At 39.3% G+C, this 19,805-nt stretch overlaps 1 protein-coding gene across 1 annotated transcript in view; it reads left to right on the top strand.

Annotated features, from left to right (window-relative positions):
- TENM3 (teneurin transmembrane protein 3) overlaps positions 1-19,805 on the top strand; it is a 1,441,984-nt gene that overhangs the window by 1,291,709 nt on the left and 130,470 nt on the right. Inside the window, exons 13-14 of the mRNA XM_014945587.1 lie at positions 5,231-5,468; positions 10,510-10,602. Of these exons, the coding sequence (XP_014801073.1) occupies positions 5,231-5,468; positions 10,510-10,602 (331 nt within the window). The remainder of the gene's footprint in view (positions 1-5,230; positions 5,469-10,509; positions 10,603-19,805) is intronic.

Raw genomic sequence — 19,805 nt, 5'->3', positions numbered from 1 at the left:
TAAATACAGCTTCTCATGAAGGGTGGTCCCAGACCAGAGACCTCTGGAGTGACTGGTTTTACTTGCCCTGCAGAATCTCTGAAGCCCTGGCCATAGTGGTGCAGGTGGCACGTCTTACCCCCCATAAGCAGGGACTTAAAAAAAAAAAAAAGGAGTTCTTTTGGGAGCTCTAGGAATAATTAAGCCATAATACCCACTCTCTGCAGTTCACAGGGGTTTCCAAGGTAAATCCCACTTCTGCTTCCTTTTGGAGATATGTCCGTGTGTCAATTCAGTAAAATTTCAAGTCCATCAAAAATACTGTCTTCTCCAGCCACTTACTCTTGGGAGTGAGTGTTTGTTTTCCCGGGGCAGAAACTCCTCTAAAGAGAGAGGAAAAAAAGAAGCAACCTGAGTAGAAAGAGTTAAGGCTCTCGCAGACATAGATATTGAATTACATTATGTTCACTTTTGAAATGTTTATATCATAATGGAAGTCTTCGCTTTTGTGTTTGTCATGGAAGCTCGAAGTTAACGTTAATTATACACTATTAAAAAGCCTAATCCTTATCAAATGGAAATCACCTCTTTCTCCTAGATGAGTAGCTGGCTGACAGGTCTGGGGGATCTGGCTGGTAGAGAAAGGCTATCACATAAAATGTGCAACAAATTGCTTTTTTTCATGGATACTTGGTCTGTTTTTCTCTTCAGGAATTAACCCCTTTCCCCCAAATGGCAACAGTTATCAGAAATGTCTCTGTCTCCTTACTTTTTACATTCAAAGACACATTTTTCTGTATTCTTTCATATGCTGTTCAAATTCTGCAACAATTAAATGATAAAATTAATTAAATGTAAATTACTTTTTGAGAAAGAAAAGAGAAAAAGGTTTTGTGAAACGCTACAGAGTGCATATAATTTACCTCTGCAATTGAAATGGCTGCTTTGCTTCCATGTGGTTCCCTGGGGTAAATAACAATTTAAATATGTTTTGAAAAATTCATATAACTGTAGTAAGACAGCTTTCCACCCGATTTCTTGTGACTTTTCTGAGTTCTGTACATATGTTCGCGTGCATAATTATCCGATGCTGACTTAAGCAGCAAATGTCTCAAAAATGTAGGGCTTTTTTTTGTGTCACCTGAACGACTGGAACACCCAGGCTGTTGCTGGGCCAGTTTACGTTTGCTTTTTGCTGCAGAAATCTTCTTTTCAAGGTGAATGGGATTGTTCTACAGTCACTAAGGTTTGGACCAAACAAGAATATTCTAATTAAAGCTTAGCATTTTAGACATAAACCCACCTGTACCCATACCTGCTTATTTTTAGCGTAAACCAGTGGTTCCCATTTAGATTAAATCAATTAGGATAGCATTTAAAATCCAGTTCAAGGATTTGCGATAGTTTTTAAGTATTTCAACCCAATTGCGCTTTATCAGAGTTGAATGCTCTTTCTCCTTCCTGATGGAAGGAAATTTCTGTCAAGTTGTTTGTAAGAGTAGGAGTCCCAGGACCACTCATCTTTTCTCCAGCTAAGGGAAGAACTTTTTCTAGACCGTTTTCCAACAAGGTGAGTGATGGAGAAGAAAGAGGAGTCCCAGGGTCTCGGTGCTGGCCGTTGGGGCACAGGTGGGAGTATTTTCACTAGGAGCAGTCTCCAGCATTGTAGAGCTCATGAAGTATGGGTCTGTCTCAGGAAAATCCCACTGTCTTTATCAATTCCTTTATTACAAAAAGCAAAAAATCAGTATTTTTCTGGCCGTGACGCTGATTTCTCAGGAGAATGCTGTGAATCCCTCCCTTAACAAATATTCCTCAGTTTCCCTGTCTGTGCAATGGGAATATCTTCATAGTGTCACAGGGATGTTGAGAGGCTTAGTTTCTATCTAAGACTTCATAGGAAAGTTGCACCAATACTGAAAGCTTCTCTTTGGCTATTAACTCCTTAAAAGAGGGTAAAAAAAATAAATTGGGGGGAATTTTGCTTTGGCTTAAGGACAGCATTCAAAACATGACTGTTGTGATGACTGCATCTTCCTTTGCCCAGAGAAGCTGTGGTTGCCTCATCCCTGGAGGTGTCCAAGGCCAGGTTGGAGGGGGCTTGGAGCAACCTGGTCTGGTGGGAGGTGTCCCTGCCCAGGGCAGGGGGGTGGAACTGGATGGTCTTTAAGGTCCCTTCCAACCCAAACCATTCTGTGATTCCTCCCAAATGAGTGGGGTGAGATGGAAGTTTCTGTTAGAAACTGCGTGGTCATTGGAATAGCTGTGGGTTTGGGAAATCTGTCAGGGTGAAGACAAGATGGAAAGAGCAGCCCTCGGTGATCTCTCATTCAGAATGACAGTATCGGGCTAAGGAAATTTAGCAGAGTATAGATTTTTAGCTCTATGGATTTATGGAAAATCTAATCTTGTTAAACTCGGTTCTACCGGTAGCTCTTGCCCAATTAGAAGAGGAATAAATCATTCCAGATTTTCCAGGCATTTCTGTTTCTGTGGAGGCTGTAGATTCCCTGCCAATTGCAGTTGCCCTCAGACACGAGAAAATGTCACCTGGCAGCATCCTGTGGAGAGAGACAGTGGGCTTCAGGGACGTGTGATCTTAGTGGAGTTGAACTTCTAGCTCCCTTCTAGCTTTTGCCTTGTGCTTACAAGCTCACCCCACAACTTAATTTATTTAATACGTTACTCTGGAGTTTTGGTGTCGGTAATGTTTATACGTGATGCAGCAGAAGGGCTTTGTAGGTTCACAGTATATTTCTGGGGGAATAATCTAAATCCCAAACAGCGGCCTGAATAACTGGCCTATGGGCTGAGGAGGAGTTTCACTTCTCCAACATGTTATTGGTATATTTACTAGGCATTTATTTTGGGAGTGCATAAATATCCTTTCCAGAGCCTTTCCCATCCCTCTTCCTCGCTGGCAGAGTTTGTGGGAAGGTTTACATCTACCTGAGCCCAGCCTGGCACATTCCCTTCCTCACATCCTCCTTTCTGCAAGAAAATAACATTATTTTATCCTCTGCTTTGTCTTTAGCAGAGGATGATGCAAGATCTGGAGTACTAAAAGTGATAGATCAAAAAAAAATTGATTTTCAGCTGATATTTTTTTCAATGAGAAGAGAAATTAATGAAGAAGAGGGCTGTCAGAATAACATTTCAGTGGGTAGGAACTGCAGGGGAGGACGGTGTTGCACTGATCATGGCAACGCTGTTCAACAAGGCTGGGCAGATTGGAGAGGCAAAAAAGGGAATCACAAAGACAAAAAAAGGCATGACCTTAGGATAATTTAAGTAATTTATCTCGTTAAGGGTAATGAAAAATATTTAATTTCACTTGATTTTTTTCTGTACTTTAATCATCTGTACATACATATTTACACACGATCATGTGTAAATATTTACAGATATGCACACATATATGTATTTTTATATATATATACACCTATACATTATAAAATACAGTTAATTCTGCACCAACCAATAAATAGCTTGTAACCTAAATCAGATAACATTTTAAGTAGACATGGGGAAAAGGTCTCTGCTGGTGTTAGTCTATTAACTTTCCTTTAGCTGCCTTGTTGAAAGGGGGGTTGGAGCCCTTGGCAGGGATTGTAATCACACCCTTTGTGTCCATGTGGGTAAAGACAAAGCTGAGCAGTTGTGTCCTTCCTGGAAGGTAATTTTTTATTAATGAATTATGGATTTGGTGTTGAAAACCTTATTGGCAATGTAAATGCTGCTGTTACTTTAATGACAGATTCGGTGTTGCTGTTGTTTGTGAGAAAAGCCGTATTGACCACCCAAGGAACTGGAAAAGAGAACGGGATTCTCCAAGAGGAAATTATTCCAAAGGCTGGATTTTCTGTTTAAACTTCGCATGTCTGTTCCTTAACATTCTCAAATTTTCATATGTTCATGACATGAGAAATTCCTCACTGTTAAGTTATTTTTATAGCAGTCACCTGTGAGTTATTGAAAACCTCTCTTTCGACATAAATACTTTTCCTGTGTTCTCTGTACTGAGGTATAATTACTGGGTTTGTAACAATTTGCAGTTATAACCCGTCTCAAAATTTGGGAATTGATTTATGTAGATCAAACAACTAATTTAAAGCATTTACTCTGTCAGCCAAGTGCAGGCCCTGTGTCTTCTGCTCTACTTAAGACTTGCTTTTGTATTATTAAGCGTGTTCTACTACATTAGTTAAGGAAATAGATTACGATTTGAATTACATATTGTTAAGTGTTCCATTTTTAAGTGTCATCAATCATTGCTAAATCATGACAAATGAAGCGTCTTGAGGTTTTTCTAATTTTGTGTTCGTTGTGCTGTATGGCAAGGTTCGTCTCCCGTTTATGACTTATTTACTCCACGTTTTGCAGAGCAGATTTTTAAAACCTAACATTGATGGAGGCGTTTGATTGTGGGTTTGGCTGGTTTGAGGTTTGGCTTTGAAGCTTTACGGGGATTATGCGCTTTGGTTAAGTCAAAAAATATTTCCTTTTGTTTTGCTGGGCTGACTCTCTGATCACCTGTGAGTTCCTCCAAACTGGAGTTATATTGCAGAGTGTGAAATTGGAAAATCTGTTCTGTGTGTGTTCTAATGGATGTGACGGTCATTAAGTATACGAGTCTTCTGACGTTGTAATCAGATGTGATTCAGTCTGTTAAATATCCATGAAGCAACATCTGCTTCACAGAGTGACCTTCTGCTAAAGAATACTTAGCATCTATTAGTGGATCATAGTGCAGATCTGCCTTATTTGAAATGCACTAAACTAGTCTACTGCTGTTTAGCAACTAGCTTGTAATAATTTATTGCAGTTAAATAAAGCTTAAAAAACTCCATTAAATAATTATAGGGATTATATGCATTTCGAAAACCTTTGTGTTCTACTGAAATTACCCATTTAATTTCAGGGTTGGTTTGTTAAAAAAAGCTGAAATCTAAAGGCACATTAGGGGATCTGTCAGATGCTATTTTCTGTAGGTGTTAATAAAACCAGATTAAAAAAAAAAAAAAAGAAACAAATTAAAACCAAAAGCAATTTTACCATCTGTTGTATATTAATTAGAACTTTGTGTATCAAGGGTAAACTTGCTCTTAGAGAATGTCACTGAATGTCTGCTAATAGAATAATATGCAAATATATTAGACGATAGGATTGTATTGAATTTCTCGTTCTGCTTTGGTTGTAGCAATAAACGGTAAGACGGTGTGTAACGAACTTTAATTTTCTTTCTTCTTAGAACAACCTCCAAATAACCAAGGCCAGTCGACCCTGCAGCCTTTGCCACCTTCTCACAAGCAACATTCAGCCCAGCATCACCCATCCATCACCTCCCTTAACAGAAACTCCCTGACAAATAGGAGGAACCAGAGTCCGGCCCCGCCGGCTGCTTTGCCCGCCGAGCTGCAAACCACACCTGAGTCAGTCCAGCTGCAGGACAGCTGGGTCCTTGGCAGTAATGCGCCACTGGAAAGCAGGTAATTCCTTAGCTACTACTACAGACTGCTGCACTCCGAAAGAAAAAAAAACATTTCATTTGATGAAAGGCTACCAGCAGCTAATACTCCCCCTCATCCGGCAAACAAACCCAAAAATTTTCAGTACTAAAAAAAATATCTCTCTCTAAAATCCACAGTGACGTTTTTTTTCCCCATACAATGCCTGTTGCAGAGTAATTGGACTCAGAGAGGATATTCATTTTTCCTTCCTGGTCATAATCTGTGACTTTTGACTGTCTGAAGAAATTTTTTGCCTTACTTGCCAGGTGCGTTATGTGTCGAATATATACTGCCATATAGATCAAATGTCAGGGAACTTGCAGTAATACTTTTTAACTCCTGCAATTGGTCCCTTTAAAGAAATAGCCATGTGAGCTTAGGTGTTTATTAAACTTCTCTAGGATTTGGTGTGACTAAAGAACTGCCTTAGTTCTGGTATGATGATAGATTTGTCCTTGTTCTTTTTTGTCTCTTAGAATTGATAACTGGCTCTAGGAAAGAAGCATATTATATTATAAAGGGTGACACTGGCTTCTTTACATGCAAATGATGTATGATGCAGAGTGATCTATAAAAAAATTTTATAGGACTTACTGGCACGTAGCTGGATTTACCTACAGTGATTAATTAATACTCATGTAACACTCAATCAGCACTAATTTTTTATTAACGAAAGCCATAATATTCCAATTTAGTCATCAAACTGAGCATTTATAACTATATCGAAGCTGACAGTAATTCTTGAAAATGTTTATGAAATCCCTTCAGTTCATTCTTTGAATCCCTTTAAATTATGTTTTGCAGTGAAGATAGTCTGGCTGATTTTGACTAATTTAAAACATACGTGACCTTAAGATTCTCTATTAGGTCATTTTGTCCTCATAACTGTTACAGGCAACTTTTCTGTCAGGCTGCTGGGAATGGCTACTCCTTTTCTTAGTTTTCTTGGACCCTCTTGTATTGCTGATGAGACACAGGCACTGGGGAATCGGATTCCACTGAAGGGATTTCATCTTCATACTCAGATAATTTTCAATTAAGAAAGAGTTGGAGTGGGAATAAACCGTTTGAGGTTTTCCAGACACTGCTTAATCTTCTGTAGACGGGCAAGGTCTTTGATGTTGGCTTCTATTGCCCTATATGTTCTTATTGTGTTTATAAAGAAGAAGACATAGGACTCGAATGAAAATGGCACTTCCAACCTGGAGTAAACATTTTTTTTTTTCTGCCGAGTAGGGTCTTTTCATCTTTTAAATGTTCCTGATGAAAAGCTGAGGGCAGTTGAGTGCTCAAGTTTTGAATGCTTGTGAATGAGCTGAAATGTGAAAATTTCACATAAAACCTGACAGAGCCCTACTGTAGTTTCTCTAATAGTCTCACTTGGTTGGAACTCTGGAGGTGAAGAACCCATCTTATTTGTCATTGATTTTTTCCCTTTTTGGTTAAGGTTCCCTACTGAGTGTGATTCTTAAGCTCAGTTTCAACTATATTAACAACTTTGTGATAGGTCTCTTCCTTCATCCTTTTCTCAGCCTAGAAGAAAGTTTATTTCATCTTTGGCAATATTTTAGCTTATGCCCGTAGTCAGCTTTTTTTTTTTCCTTCTCTTTTTTTATCTGACTTAGATGACGGCCATTTAGAGGTACAGAATGTGAATGTCAGCACATATACGTCGCTGTCTTTCTATCTCTATAGGCTCATATTGGTGATGGGTGGCATAAAAATGACATACAACCTGCTCTCATGTATAGCTGGGGAGCGAATAGGCTGAGCTTCTGTATGTGCATGTAGGAGAGAGGGATGTATTTGCAAAGCCTGAGGGAGGTTTTAGTCCCCATCGTTTTGCAGTAGTAATGGAAGTGACTTTGAAATATCTATTTCATAATGTTGGATTCAGTTGTATATTTAATAGAATATTCTGCAGTTTGGCTCTGTGTGGAGTTAATGCTTTTGTGTAAAGCATCACTGTTACTGGTTAAATGGGTGAACTGAGGTGACAGATCAATAACGTCCAACAGAAATTCCAATTTATAGTTTTTTTTAAAATATAATAAGACTCTTTGCTTAAAATTTTATGATGGCCTCAAACTGTAACTTGAATAACATGGGTGCTTCTTTCATCTTTGATGCCATCTTTAAATGACAATGAGATTGCTGAACAGTGGCAGAAACTGTCTTCACTTTATTGGGACAAAGTAAAATCTACATTAAAAAAAAAAAAGCTAGACAGTAAGAAAATATTTCCTGCAGTTTTCCTCCGATTTCCTGCAGACTGCAAAAACTTTTCATTGGGCATTTAATGATCTTTATTATTTGACTCTTTCCCAACCTTCTGCGAGTTACGTTCAGCTGAGAAGCAAAAGATCTGCTGGAGAAGTCACTGCCATAGAACAATTTTAACTTCTGAAGAAATAAAAAAGGAGGACTATATTGAATAACTTTCCATTTTGCTCTTTGAATTACTAGTTGGACAGCCAAAATCATGCAAATGCATGACTACGTGTCAGGTGTCTGAAGATTATAAATGATGATAAAGAAATTAAATAATAGAAAGGTTTTTTTATCATCATTGGTCTTTAAGTTTTTATTCACCTACTGGTTTTAGTAATGAGTTCTTGAGCACCAGGATCTTTAGTTATATTCTCATGGTTTTGCGTTCTAGTAGGATCTAAATTACCGAGATTTAAAAAATACTTAGTAAATCACTTCTTTAAATGCATTCTCTGTTAAATATTCGAATGTGCAGAATTTTTCCAATGCACAATCAATTCTGTGTGGTAGAGACGTGCAGAGGAAAAGTATCTTAGAATTCGTAAATGTGTTGATGAAAGTAACCTTGTAGCATCTCTTGGTGCATTTCTCAGGCAGTATTTCATTAATTTTAGGCATTGAATGTCTAAGATAAATTTGTCAGCAAGGGGAAATTTACATATTCCAGTCAAGGAATAAATCTCTGAGAGTATTCTATGACTTTATTTAGAATCCCTGCTATCGTGTCAGTGAATCAAAGAAGAGCTTTGCTTTTTCTTACTTGATTTGCTGAATAGAATACCTCATTTTTTGAAAGAAGGCTGTATTTTGTATGATAGACTGAATTTTTTTATAGAAACTAACCAAGAAACAAATATGTTTTTCATAGTCTATAGTGATACCGCTTTGTCTTCTCTTACCCCTACCTTATACTTAAAAATAGGGTTGGTAGGCACATTATTGCCTTACTTATCTACGAATTTTACTGAGAAGAAAGAGGAAAGTGGTAGAAGAAATACTTGATGGCTGGAAAATCTTTCAGCATTTGAAGGATTTAATTAAAGCACTGGAAAACTTCAGAAGCGGTCCAGACCAAACAATTCCTAGAATGTGTTACTTCAAAACCGTTCTGCAAGCTTGATCCAAACTTCTTTTTAGAATGCGGAGATTTTAGAAACTCCTAAAGTGTGATAAACATACCCATATGTCTTTATTGGGCTGGACTGCCAATGAAGCTAGTGCCTTCGGTATTGATTAAGGTGTGGAAAGGGTGTTGATAGTTTCCAGGGAAGTCTTAAATCAATTTCTGTAGAGGCTGATTGATCGTCTGCAAAAGCACAGTGTTGCTGGAGGTTAAAGTCTGCTCAAAGCAGCTATTTGACGCATTCCACCCACTAAAACAGTGCCTGCTTTAATCAAGTTCAAAATTGTTCCATTCTGTAAGTCTTCCAGGTTTTCACACATGGACGTGATTAGACACGTTACGTATATCGAGAAGGCAGGGGATAAAATAAAGGCAGAAAATGGGGATGGAGTGGAAGTCCTGCTCTTCTGAAGACCCTCTGTGTCACTGTGGGCATTCCCCACTGCTGGGCTGCAAGGACTTCACTCCACTTAAATTGTTGAGAGCATGAATGTGTTTTAAAGAATGCCATGCCGTAATTACGGGGTCAGTATATACACACGTTAGACACCTTCATTAAGGAAAACAAACAGTATTGTTTTCAAAGATTGAAGGTGAATAGAAAAGTTCTGTTTTCTTTCAATATTCTCCTGCAGTCGGGTGCTCACCAAGCAGGTACACATAAGCTTAGAAGCTTCCCTTGCTGTGAGTAGTATCTTACTTTAGATTTCTCTGGCATTCTTCCTGCTCAGAAACCCCTTGCTGTCACTGTGAATACTCAATCTACATTAACACTGTGTATTTTGGTCTGGTGGGAGGTGTCCCTGCCCATGGCAGGGGGATTGGAACTCCATGATCTTTAAGGTCCCTTCCAACCTGAAGCACTCTATGATTTTGTCCCCCTGTCCCTTAGGCAAGAGCTGATAGTCCAGAACTAGCAGCATTTGCACAGTATTCTGTGAGTCATCATCTCCCTCTCAAAAAAAAAAAAAAGCAAACATGGACCTAAATTTTTTTTCCAAAACTAATCTTTTCCTGGTTTAGATAGGACAAAAGAAATAGGCAGTTCTAAACAAAATAACAGCTTCTAGCTTTCTTTCTCCCCCTTCATTCTCTTGCCCTTCCCTGAGAGCGCCAACATCTGTGGTCCTTCCTTTCCCTCCCCTGCTGCATGTTTTCATGCCAGCCCTCTGCATATTTTGTGGCTGAGTGGCCGTGCCAGAGAGCCAGCCAGAGACTGGCTTTTCATAGTCTCGGTTCGTGTTTTATTATTTCATCTCTGGTCCAGCCTCATCAAGTAAACAGCCTCCCCCACTAAGCACCGCTCGGTCCTTACGCCTGTCTTGCCACGGGCAGCAGCCAGGAATTTGATTCAAGGCCTCACAGATAAATGAGGGATCACCGAGGGGTGGTGACCACCTAACGCTGGCCTTGTAAAACCCTCTCTTCAAGTTACAACCCAGCGGGGAGTTCGGAGAACAGCACGGGAGGGAGATCAGTCCCATCCCAACTTCAAAATGCAGTTTTGCACATCTGTGGGAAAAGAAAATTATGCAACGGAAGCCGTATATTCTTGGTGTGGGATCAGCCCATTCTTTAATTTGAAATTGCCACTCTAATTTCATCTTTTTGTATCTTTGTGTGTAGAGAATTAGGAAATCAAGCAGTCCTTGCAAATGGTCATGACAACCTTATAGAGATGGATGTGTTTTCTCCAACATATCACGATAGCAGTTATGGGTATGTGACTCTAAGTGTTTGCATGATGCTAACTGTTGACACAGGAGACAAAATGTGATTTTTTTTTTTTTAAAAACCTATAATTACTATGCTAACTGTTGACACAGGAGACAAAATGTAATTTTTTTTTAAAAAACCTTGTAATTACCATAGTCAAAAACATCTGGGGCAGACTTCCTCATCTTTATATATGCTTTTTTAAAAATTATACTTTAAATAATCTGTCAAACTGACTCACGGTAAACACAAAACAGTAAACTTTGACTGCCAAATCTTCTTTGCTTTCACTTAAGAAAATAAGAGTGCAGTTGAGGTTGTATTAATTCTTTATGGCCCAATTCTGCAAGCTGTTGCGAACTATTTGCATGCTTACACATTTGCCAGATCGGATCCTTAGTTTGTAATACATTTACTACTTAGCAAATGTTTGTTTTAGAAATATTATGACATATTAATGCAGCAGAAGGAATGACCAATCAAAGAAGTTAAGAATTTTATCTAATCTGTAATACTTTTTACCAGCTAGTTTGAAATTGGAACTGCTGATCAATATGTAACTGGAAATAAGGAATTCCATATAAATGAATATTTAAAAAAAAATCTATTATGAAATAAGGAATTCCATATAAATGAATATTTCATATAATTTTTAAAAAAATCTATTACAGAACTGTTCTACACCTACTTAACTTTGGCTTAAATATCTGTCCTATATTTGAACTATATTTTGACATTCTTGTGCCAAATGAGTATACTTGGTTTCTGATCCACACCAAAAAATCACCCTTGACAAAGCAATACCTTTTCTAATGAGTTCCAGCCTTGAATTATTAATCATAAATTTATCTTTTCTTTTTTTGTTTATACTACGGTAAAATCAGAGCTTTATGTCCAAATTCTGTTTTGTTAATTGTAACTCTTAACACTATAAAAAGGGCTAAGGCGCCTTCTGATTAAATGAGGAGATCCGCATCTGCCCGTTAATAAAATATATGACCTGTAAAATATATTGACACTGTACATTGATCTGCTTCATATTCCAAAAACTCTTTAAACTTTCACTTAGCCTCAAATTAAAATCAACAGCAGGAAGAGAATAGTATGTTAGATTCAATTAGTTAATCATTATTGGCAAACTCAGAGATACTGCGGATATTTACCAGAAGACCCTAATATATTTTCTTTAAAGTAAAAATGGAAGCATACTGTATTAAAAAAGAACAAAACCAAATATTATTGTTCCCTGTAGACCAATTACTGTACAATACTGATTCAGATGCATAATTGCTGAAGTAGAGTTAATAGAACCATGCCTGGTTTATGCTTTATATGTTTGTAATGGGACCACCAAATGCAAGTATTTTGGCAAATGGGCTATGTTAGATGAAATTCCTGTTAGTTGATACTAATTCAGGTGACAACACAATGAAATTTATCTTGTTTGTAATCCCTTCATTTTTAAAATTATGCTCGCAGGGATCATCTCCTGGTGTGAAAGTTGTCCAGAGATAATAACACATCAGTTCCAAAGCGTAATAGATTGGTGGCTACAACATGCAATCAGCATGAAAATTCAGTTTATCAACCTCACTAACATACTGTGTCACAGCTAGAATCATTATATATTTGTTTCTTTGTTTTCATGTCATGCGTGTGTTGCATTATGATATACTGTTTCTTAGCTTGTACGGCTTACGGAGAGAATATTAATCTAATGAATTTGACAATTTTACTGTTAAAAATGGTAATGGAAATAGACATTTTGCATAGAACTTCTAATGATTCACGCGCCTAGACTTAAAGAATAATTGTTTATAGCTTCAAGAGATTTGTGCACAGTGCATTAATTATCGTAAGGCAGCTGGAAATCTCAAAGCTAGACTTAAAGAATAATTGTTTATAGCTTCGAGAGATTTGTGCACAGTGCATTAATTATCCTAAGGCAGCTGGAAATCTCTATTCTAATGGTATATATTGTTGGCTTCACTTGGTACCACTGTTCTTTTCTCTAAGATGTAAGCATCAGTTGGTACACTTGGTGACAAATCCGCTTAGTTTGAAGTAAAAAGGTTGTTTTTCTTTTACCTAATTTGATAGTCCTCTCCTCAAGTTTTCTAGATGTCAAAATCTGAAAAAAAAAAAAAAATTCAATATTACCAAATGACCATATTTATATTTCTTATAGCTAAAACTTCCTAGAATTTTCTATTTCTATAGAATCTCCTCATTTTCTGAAAAATTCATATTTTTCAGGGTTCAGGTTTCAAAACTTCCTGTTGTATTTAATTCAGAATTCTTTACAAGGAGGTTAGCTGGAGATTTTTGTCATCTGTTGGGGAAAGAGTTTTGGAAGAGCATAAAAGAGGTCAGGTTGTTTTTTATAAGGGCAGAATGAATTAAATTCAGGAGTGGAAGAAGCCAGGAGTGCGGAGAGGAGAGGAGAGGAGAGAAATGGAACTGACTGGCACAAAAAGGGTAGGAATGGGTAGAATGGAAAATGGGTAGATGGAGTAGTCCAGAAGAAGAAACTGTGTATGGTTGGTTAGGCAAGGTAGGACTTAGATAAAATGCTAGAGGACTAGAGAGGCTGAATATCTAAGATGAAAACCAAGATTATTCCTAGTCCTTTACTGTCCTTTACTGCTTGTGAAGTCCTTTTGGACAGCACACACCTCAGCACCTGTCGGGCTGACTCAAGGCGATGAGAAACCTTGGCTGCTGGCATATGGTCCAGAAATAATCAAACCAAAGATTTTTCTATCTGTGGTGGCCTATGCTGATAAGAAGCCTTTCAATGCAATCTTTGAATTTTCTTCAAACTTGCTTTAAAAAGACACATTAAACCAAAAAACACTTCAGTAAAAAAGAAGTCATCAACACCATAAAGTGAAGCACATAAAATTAAAAGCTAACCTCTTTCTGTGGTTGCGTGGCTGCAGGTGAGCCTGCCATCCTGATACGTGCAGCTGGTGTTGAAACAGAAAGAAATTTTAACAGATTCTGGAGATTCTTTCTGTTGTATTCAAAGAGGTGAGAAAATGATACCAAACATCACGGCAAAGCCAAGCCCTGGGTGACCATGTAGTGCCAGCACCCAGCATCTCTGGTCGTGTTGGTTGCACCAAGAGAAGCCCAACTCCAAAAAGGCATCTGTGGAAATAAGTACCATTAAAGATAAAACGTCACCTTCTCCTGAGCACAAGGTATAACCCTCTGCTTTGGTGAATCCTCTCGAGTCTACACACCTTGGCATGTTGCCTATGAGAGCACATGGAAGTGTAGAATAGAAGGTTCCACCGAGGAACGACAAGGTATAACCCTCTGCTTTGGTGAATCCATGAATGGTGGCCTCTTGAGTCTACACATCTCGGCATGTTGCCTATGAGAGCATAGAAGGTTCCACCGAGGAACAATAAGGACTGGAGAACAGGAATGATGGTTGCATCAGCTGAACATGCGTGGTTGCCAAGTTGGTGGTAGTGGCTGTGCCTCTGAGGTTATGACAGCGCTGTCACTGCGGTGACACCAATCTGGCTGTGTGAGTGACTGCTGGTGGCGTGGTGGCGGCAGCGCAGGGTTCATCACAGGTTATCACAGGCTCCAAATCTCAGGGGAACCACAGCTACGGACATCAATAAGCAAGCCAAGGTTCACAGATCCATTATGATGGAAACTTCAGCCTGTTTCCAGCTCGAGGCACAATCAGATCCTATCAGTCACACAGAATAATACTTCAACTTCTTCAGCTTCCCTCTGGTTTTATCTCCTTTTAAAATGTCCAGTAGCTCAGTCAGGTCTTTCAGCTACAGAGAAAATTTCAACCTTTGTTCCAACTTCTGAATTAATCTTTAAGTAAATAACGCAGTTCTGAGTCTCTCTTAAACCACATTTGCTTTTTCAAATTGTCTCCATGTGCCTTTGGAGACACTTAGAGCAATTGTTCTCTTTCAGCTTTATGAAGACAGCAAGGGTATTCATTAAAAGAGATTGGAGGAGTACTTGTACCCTGCCCCCTACGTGTACCCTACCCCTTTCTTCTTTGATTTTCTCCCTCAAAAGCCTAACTTTATTCAATATTCAAGACAGGAACAGGCCAAGATTAGAGTATGTCATCTCAGAGACAGCTTTCTCTCTTTCTGTCTCTGGTTTGGTAGGGATACAATTCTAGAAGAGCAGAGCACAAGATAAGTAATTGTCATTGTGAGAAGAAGTTTAGGGCTTTTCTCAGTATCCAGTCCTTCAAGTCACCCTGCCCTGGTGGCTTTCACAGCAGGTGGGGATATTGTTGTGGCTGAATTGCTGTTAGAAGCTTCTTCTGTTTGACTTCTCCAGCCTTTCTCCAGCAGCAGCCAGGAGTGGACCGTGACCAGGGGCCGGATGTCAAAGAACACACAAGCAGTAAGGAAGGCACTTGCAGCCCCAGTAGTATTTTTTCCTCTTTTCTTGGCTTTCAGTTGTCGATTTGTAAAGAAAGTGGGGTCCTCGGTGTAAACCCACCCAAATTCAAGCAAGTATTACCACATGTGAAGTGTTTTTCTTAAACATTTGAATAAGCTGTTAGAGGAGGCTTATCTCCAGTTCCCACAGATGTTTCCTCTGGTTTTGCATACGGATAATAGCTCTCTTCTCTTTCTTCCCCCAAACTTTGATCATCATTTGATCTGATGTGATCTCGGCGCTCTTTCCGGGATTATGGTGGTATTAATATTGGCTCTGAGGAAGCGGAAATTCACTTTTATCTCTTCCTAAGCAATTTTTTGATTGCACTTCTGCACAGAAAATAAACTGAGACAAATTCGCAGCGTAATGTAGTTTCTGTGCTGGCTTGGATTTATGTTAAATGCAGCCATATGGTTCTGTGGAAGTCAGTCATAAGCCCGTGCTAAGGGCAAACACCACCAGCTACAAGGTTTCATCTCAGAAGAATGTTAACAGAAGATGAAGACAGGCATAAAGTGCTCACGGAGAAACAAAAATCCAATTCCTTCTGGAGCCTACTGGGAAAGCTGATCTCATGCATCAGTGAACCAGAGTTCATATGAGACCCAGCCAGTAATTTCTGTTATCTTTTACATCTTCCCTATAATGTCAGTCGGCAGAGATTAATCTTCTCTTTCCATCTGCTTCCATCGGCCCGGTGCAAGGAATCAGATTTATTGATGTGATCTATCCATTAGTGAACCAGGAGGAGCTCTCTAACGTCAAGTGGCAGGTGAGGGTCATGGTCTCACTCAGAGAGCCCAGTTCAATCCAGCACGAAGAAGGTCTCTCAGCAGGGAGAGAGCAAACACGTCGGTAGGTGCAGTGCAATGATTGATTGCCATCTCGGACCACCGTTTTTTTTCCACAGTTAATGGTTTTCTTTGGATTCTGACAGTTAATGTATCTGGTGGGGTTTTGTAAACAAACAGAAAGCATGATAGCCCGTTCCCGGGAGGGGAAAATTCAGCTGGTTTGCATTAAGGCAAGTCAGGGGGAGATAAATATAAAAACATAAATGAGAGAAGTTGGAGCAAAGTAAAATAGCTGCAGCTGGGTACATCCATCCTCTCTTGAAGTTACTTTCTTAAGATCAATTGATTTCTTTGTATGGAAATGGCAAATAAAATGTTAGGTCTTCACACAGAGATGGGCACACACTCTGTGTCAGTAATGAGGGATTTGAGGCAGAGAATGAGAACTCCCAAACCTCCAAAGTCTTTTCTGTCTGACTTTCCTATGCCCTTTTGGACCATATAAGAAGAAAAAGTCGCAGCTACCCTTATGTTTTGCTTCCTCACATTGGCCTCGTGGTGCTGCCAAATTGTAGTAGAAGGTGCCGTTATACTTCTGAAAAGCAGATTTAATTACTGATTGCTGCTATCTCTAGATAGGAGCATTTTTGGACAAAATCTGGTATTTTATTTTGAGTTCAGGTGAACAATCATCACAGCACTATTCATTACAAAACAGAATAATTACAGCTTTTATTCCCACAAATTCAATCATAAAACCAAGTCATTAGGAGTACTATTGAATTCTGAGCAGAGAAGTTGTGTCTCCTGAAGTGTTGTCCTGAGGTAAATGTGTCACCAAAAATTTGCTAAAATTTACATTTCTCTCAACCTGCAGATTTAATACTCGTTAGAGACAAAGTGATAATTTTTAATAGAGTTAGATCCTGGAAGATTCCAGTTGGTTTTTTGGGGGAAGATTAACCCATGTTCCACACTGTAAAAATTGGTGTGCTCATTTCTTACGCCTATAAATACTTAAAGGGTGGGTGTCAGGAGGATGGGGCCAGTCATTTTTCAGTGGTGCCCAGTGACAGGACAAGAGGGAACGGGCACAAACTTGAACACAGGAAGTTCCATCTAAACATGAGGAGGAACTTCTTTCCATTGAGGGTGGCAGAGCCCTGGCAGAGGCTGCCCAGAGAGGTGGTAGAGTCTCCTTCTCTGGAGACATTCAAAACCCACCTGGACACATTACTGTGCAGCCTGCTCTGGATGGACCTGCTCTGGCAGGGGGTTGGACTAGATGATCTCCAGAGGTCCCTTCCAACCCCATATCATTCTGTGATATCTTAAAACACTTAAGCTGTGATTGCAGAAGGTAGGATGGTGTTGCCTTGGTTGGAAGAGACAAGGAAAATACAATGATCTTCTGAGCCAACAGTGGTCCCTTGTACTGGTGATTGCTAATATGGCCAGGGGTTTTTCTCAAGTTGCAAGAAGAACAAGTGAATCAAATAGAACAGATTAGCGGAGTTGCTACTTACATGAAAGAAATTCTTAGAGACTCATGGATATACTTAAATATTTTGGGGTCTTTTGGCACCTAAGGGTAAAAGAAACAAATGCAGAAAATGTTCGGGATAGTGTTTCTTTCCTCTTCCACCTCTCCTCAAGTCACTTTCTATTCTGTCGTCTTCCAAATGCTAGTTTTTTTCTCTTCTGCACTGAAACAACAGGTATGTGAAAATAGCTTTCCTCAGCTCCATGGCTGCCTTTTCCTGACCCATAAAGAGCCTAAATTTTGCTTTTTTGCTTTAGGCAATTACTTTTTAATGCTTTTGTGTGTTTTACCCTAAAAGTAAAGTGAGTTAAACAGTAATATTATAAAAGTTTTGTCTTTATGTACTACAGGGCAAACAGTACATACCCATTATACGAGAACAAGGGAACAATCAGTTGAATTTAAATTGAAACTGATAGAAGAAAATGCATTTTGACACGATGCGTGTTTAGCCTACAGAACGAAATGCCACAAGACATCAGTGAGAGCATGAGTTTTGGACTGTTTAGAGCAGGAGTGAGCTGCTAGTGAAGAAGTAGACTGGAAGGTTCTCATCCCCTCCCTTTGTACTGGCCCCTTTCAGACAGGGAATTGTTCATGGTGATCTGCTCTCCTGCTGTAAGTCCTCTTTCTGCTTCTTTGGCTGCAGTGACGCATAGATTTTGGACATGTAGGTCTTCTCTACCAAATAAGATTATCCTCCTTCTCCACAGTTTTTTGTTGGTTTTTTTTTGGAACGAACTAACTTGTTCTTTGTACCACATACGAGTGCCGGAATCCTTATTATCAGGTAGTGGAGTGATAGGACGAGGGGTGATGGTTTTAAACTGAAAGAGGGGAGATTTAGATGAGATATTAGGAAGAAATTCTTTGCTGTGAGGGTGGTGAGAGCCTGGCCCAGGTTGCCCAGAGAAGCTGTGGCTGCCCCATCCCTGGAGGGGTTCAAGGCCAGGCTGGATGGGGCTTGGAGCAACCTGGGCTGGTGGGAGGTGTCCCTGCCCAGGGCAGGGGGTGGGACTGGGTGACCTTTAAGGTCCCTTCCAACCCAAACCATTCTGTGATTCTATAATCCTACCCCTTACACTGTTGTTTAGACAGAGTCCTCCTTCAAAAGCCCAGGTGATAGGGAATTTCCAACACTGGATGCCTTTGGTAGTGCAGTCTGAGTGTTACAGGTGTTCTTCCTCAGGCTCTGCCAGTGGTGGTCTGTAACGCTCTGAGGAGCCACGTGTCATTGGCACTGTTGTGGAACTGAGCAGACAGACTGCAGGTAGGACAGCAGAGGAGACAGCACTGCAAGAAAACCTGTGCTGCCATGGCACGTTTGGTACTGATCTCTGTGGAGTCTCTCTGTTCAGAAACAGGACCAAACTAATAGATTTATTCTGCTCTAGATTCTTCAGGTGGTTTTTTTTTTTTATTATTATTACTATTTTTGTATACAAAAATGCACAAGATTCAAAGACTTTGTAGAGGGGATGGATTTAGGGTTTATAAGCACATATATTCTAAATATGACAATTCTGGATCAATGGTATTATAGCTCTTAAGGTAAGGAGTATTTTGTTGTATATGCATAAGGCCTAGCGATATTGACCTTTATTCCGTGACAGCAGTCATCATCCATGTAATAAATTTGTACAAAGTAACAATATCTGCCTTTAAATCTGACTGTCGAGGTGATAAAATACGATGTATGTTCTGATGCTCAATAGAATTTTGCTGGATCTTATGCACAATTCCTTATTTAGTACGAATTCTGTAAAAGTCCTGTGTGACTCGTAATACATTGTGACATATTTGCCATGGGATTCAGCACCCTATTGGTGTGGTTGTGCTCTATGAAATGCTTTAAAACAGCGCTAAAATACTGCCAGGAACCTTGTTGGAAATGTTAAGGTGGGCTCTTTCACACGTTTTCCAAGTATATGCAGAGCATTCTATATATGATGCCTCAAAACCAGAGAGATCGTAGCTACAGTCTGCAGGGAATCTTTTGCAAGGGGAAGAAATTTCAGCATAAGCTGAAAAAAAAAAGAAAAAAAGAAGTCATGTATCTAATGTAAAGAATTATATTAGAAGTATTAAAATTATGCAGTAATTCTATACAAATTGAGACTAATCTATTTAAAAGTAATGTGGAATACTCATTTTTGCCAGTGAAGGTTTATTAATATCTGTGCTTTTGGCAGTCTGGGGTCTAGGGCCTTCCAGATGTGTGTATGTCGTACTGCATTCCCTGATGCAGAGTATCCACTGTCTTCTGAACGGGGACTGGAAGTTTTTGTCACAGAGCCTTTGGTAAAGAAAATTACTCTAAATCCCATTTCTCTTCCTGGACACCTGGCTATCTCATATCAGAACTATTTGGGCTTACGGTCTGAGCCTCACTGCCCTGGGATGTTTTGATAATCTATCTCCATTTC

This window comes from Calidris pugnax, unplaced genomic scaffold (genome assembly GCF_001431845.1).
Source record: "Calidris pugnax isolate Ruff unplaced genomic scaffold, ASM143184v1 scaffold58, whole genome shotgun sequence".
Taxonomy (NCBI): Eukaryota; Metazoa; Chordata; class Aves; order Charadriiformes; family Scolopacidae; genus Calidris; species Calidris pugnax.
Note: the sequence above shows the minus strand (reverse complement) of the source record. Positions and strands in the feature narration are given on the sequence as shown.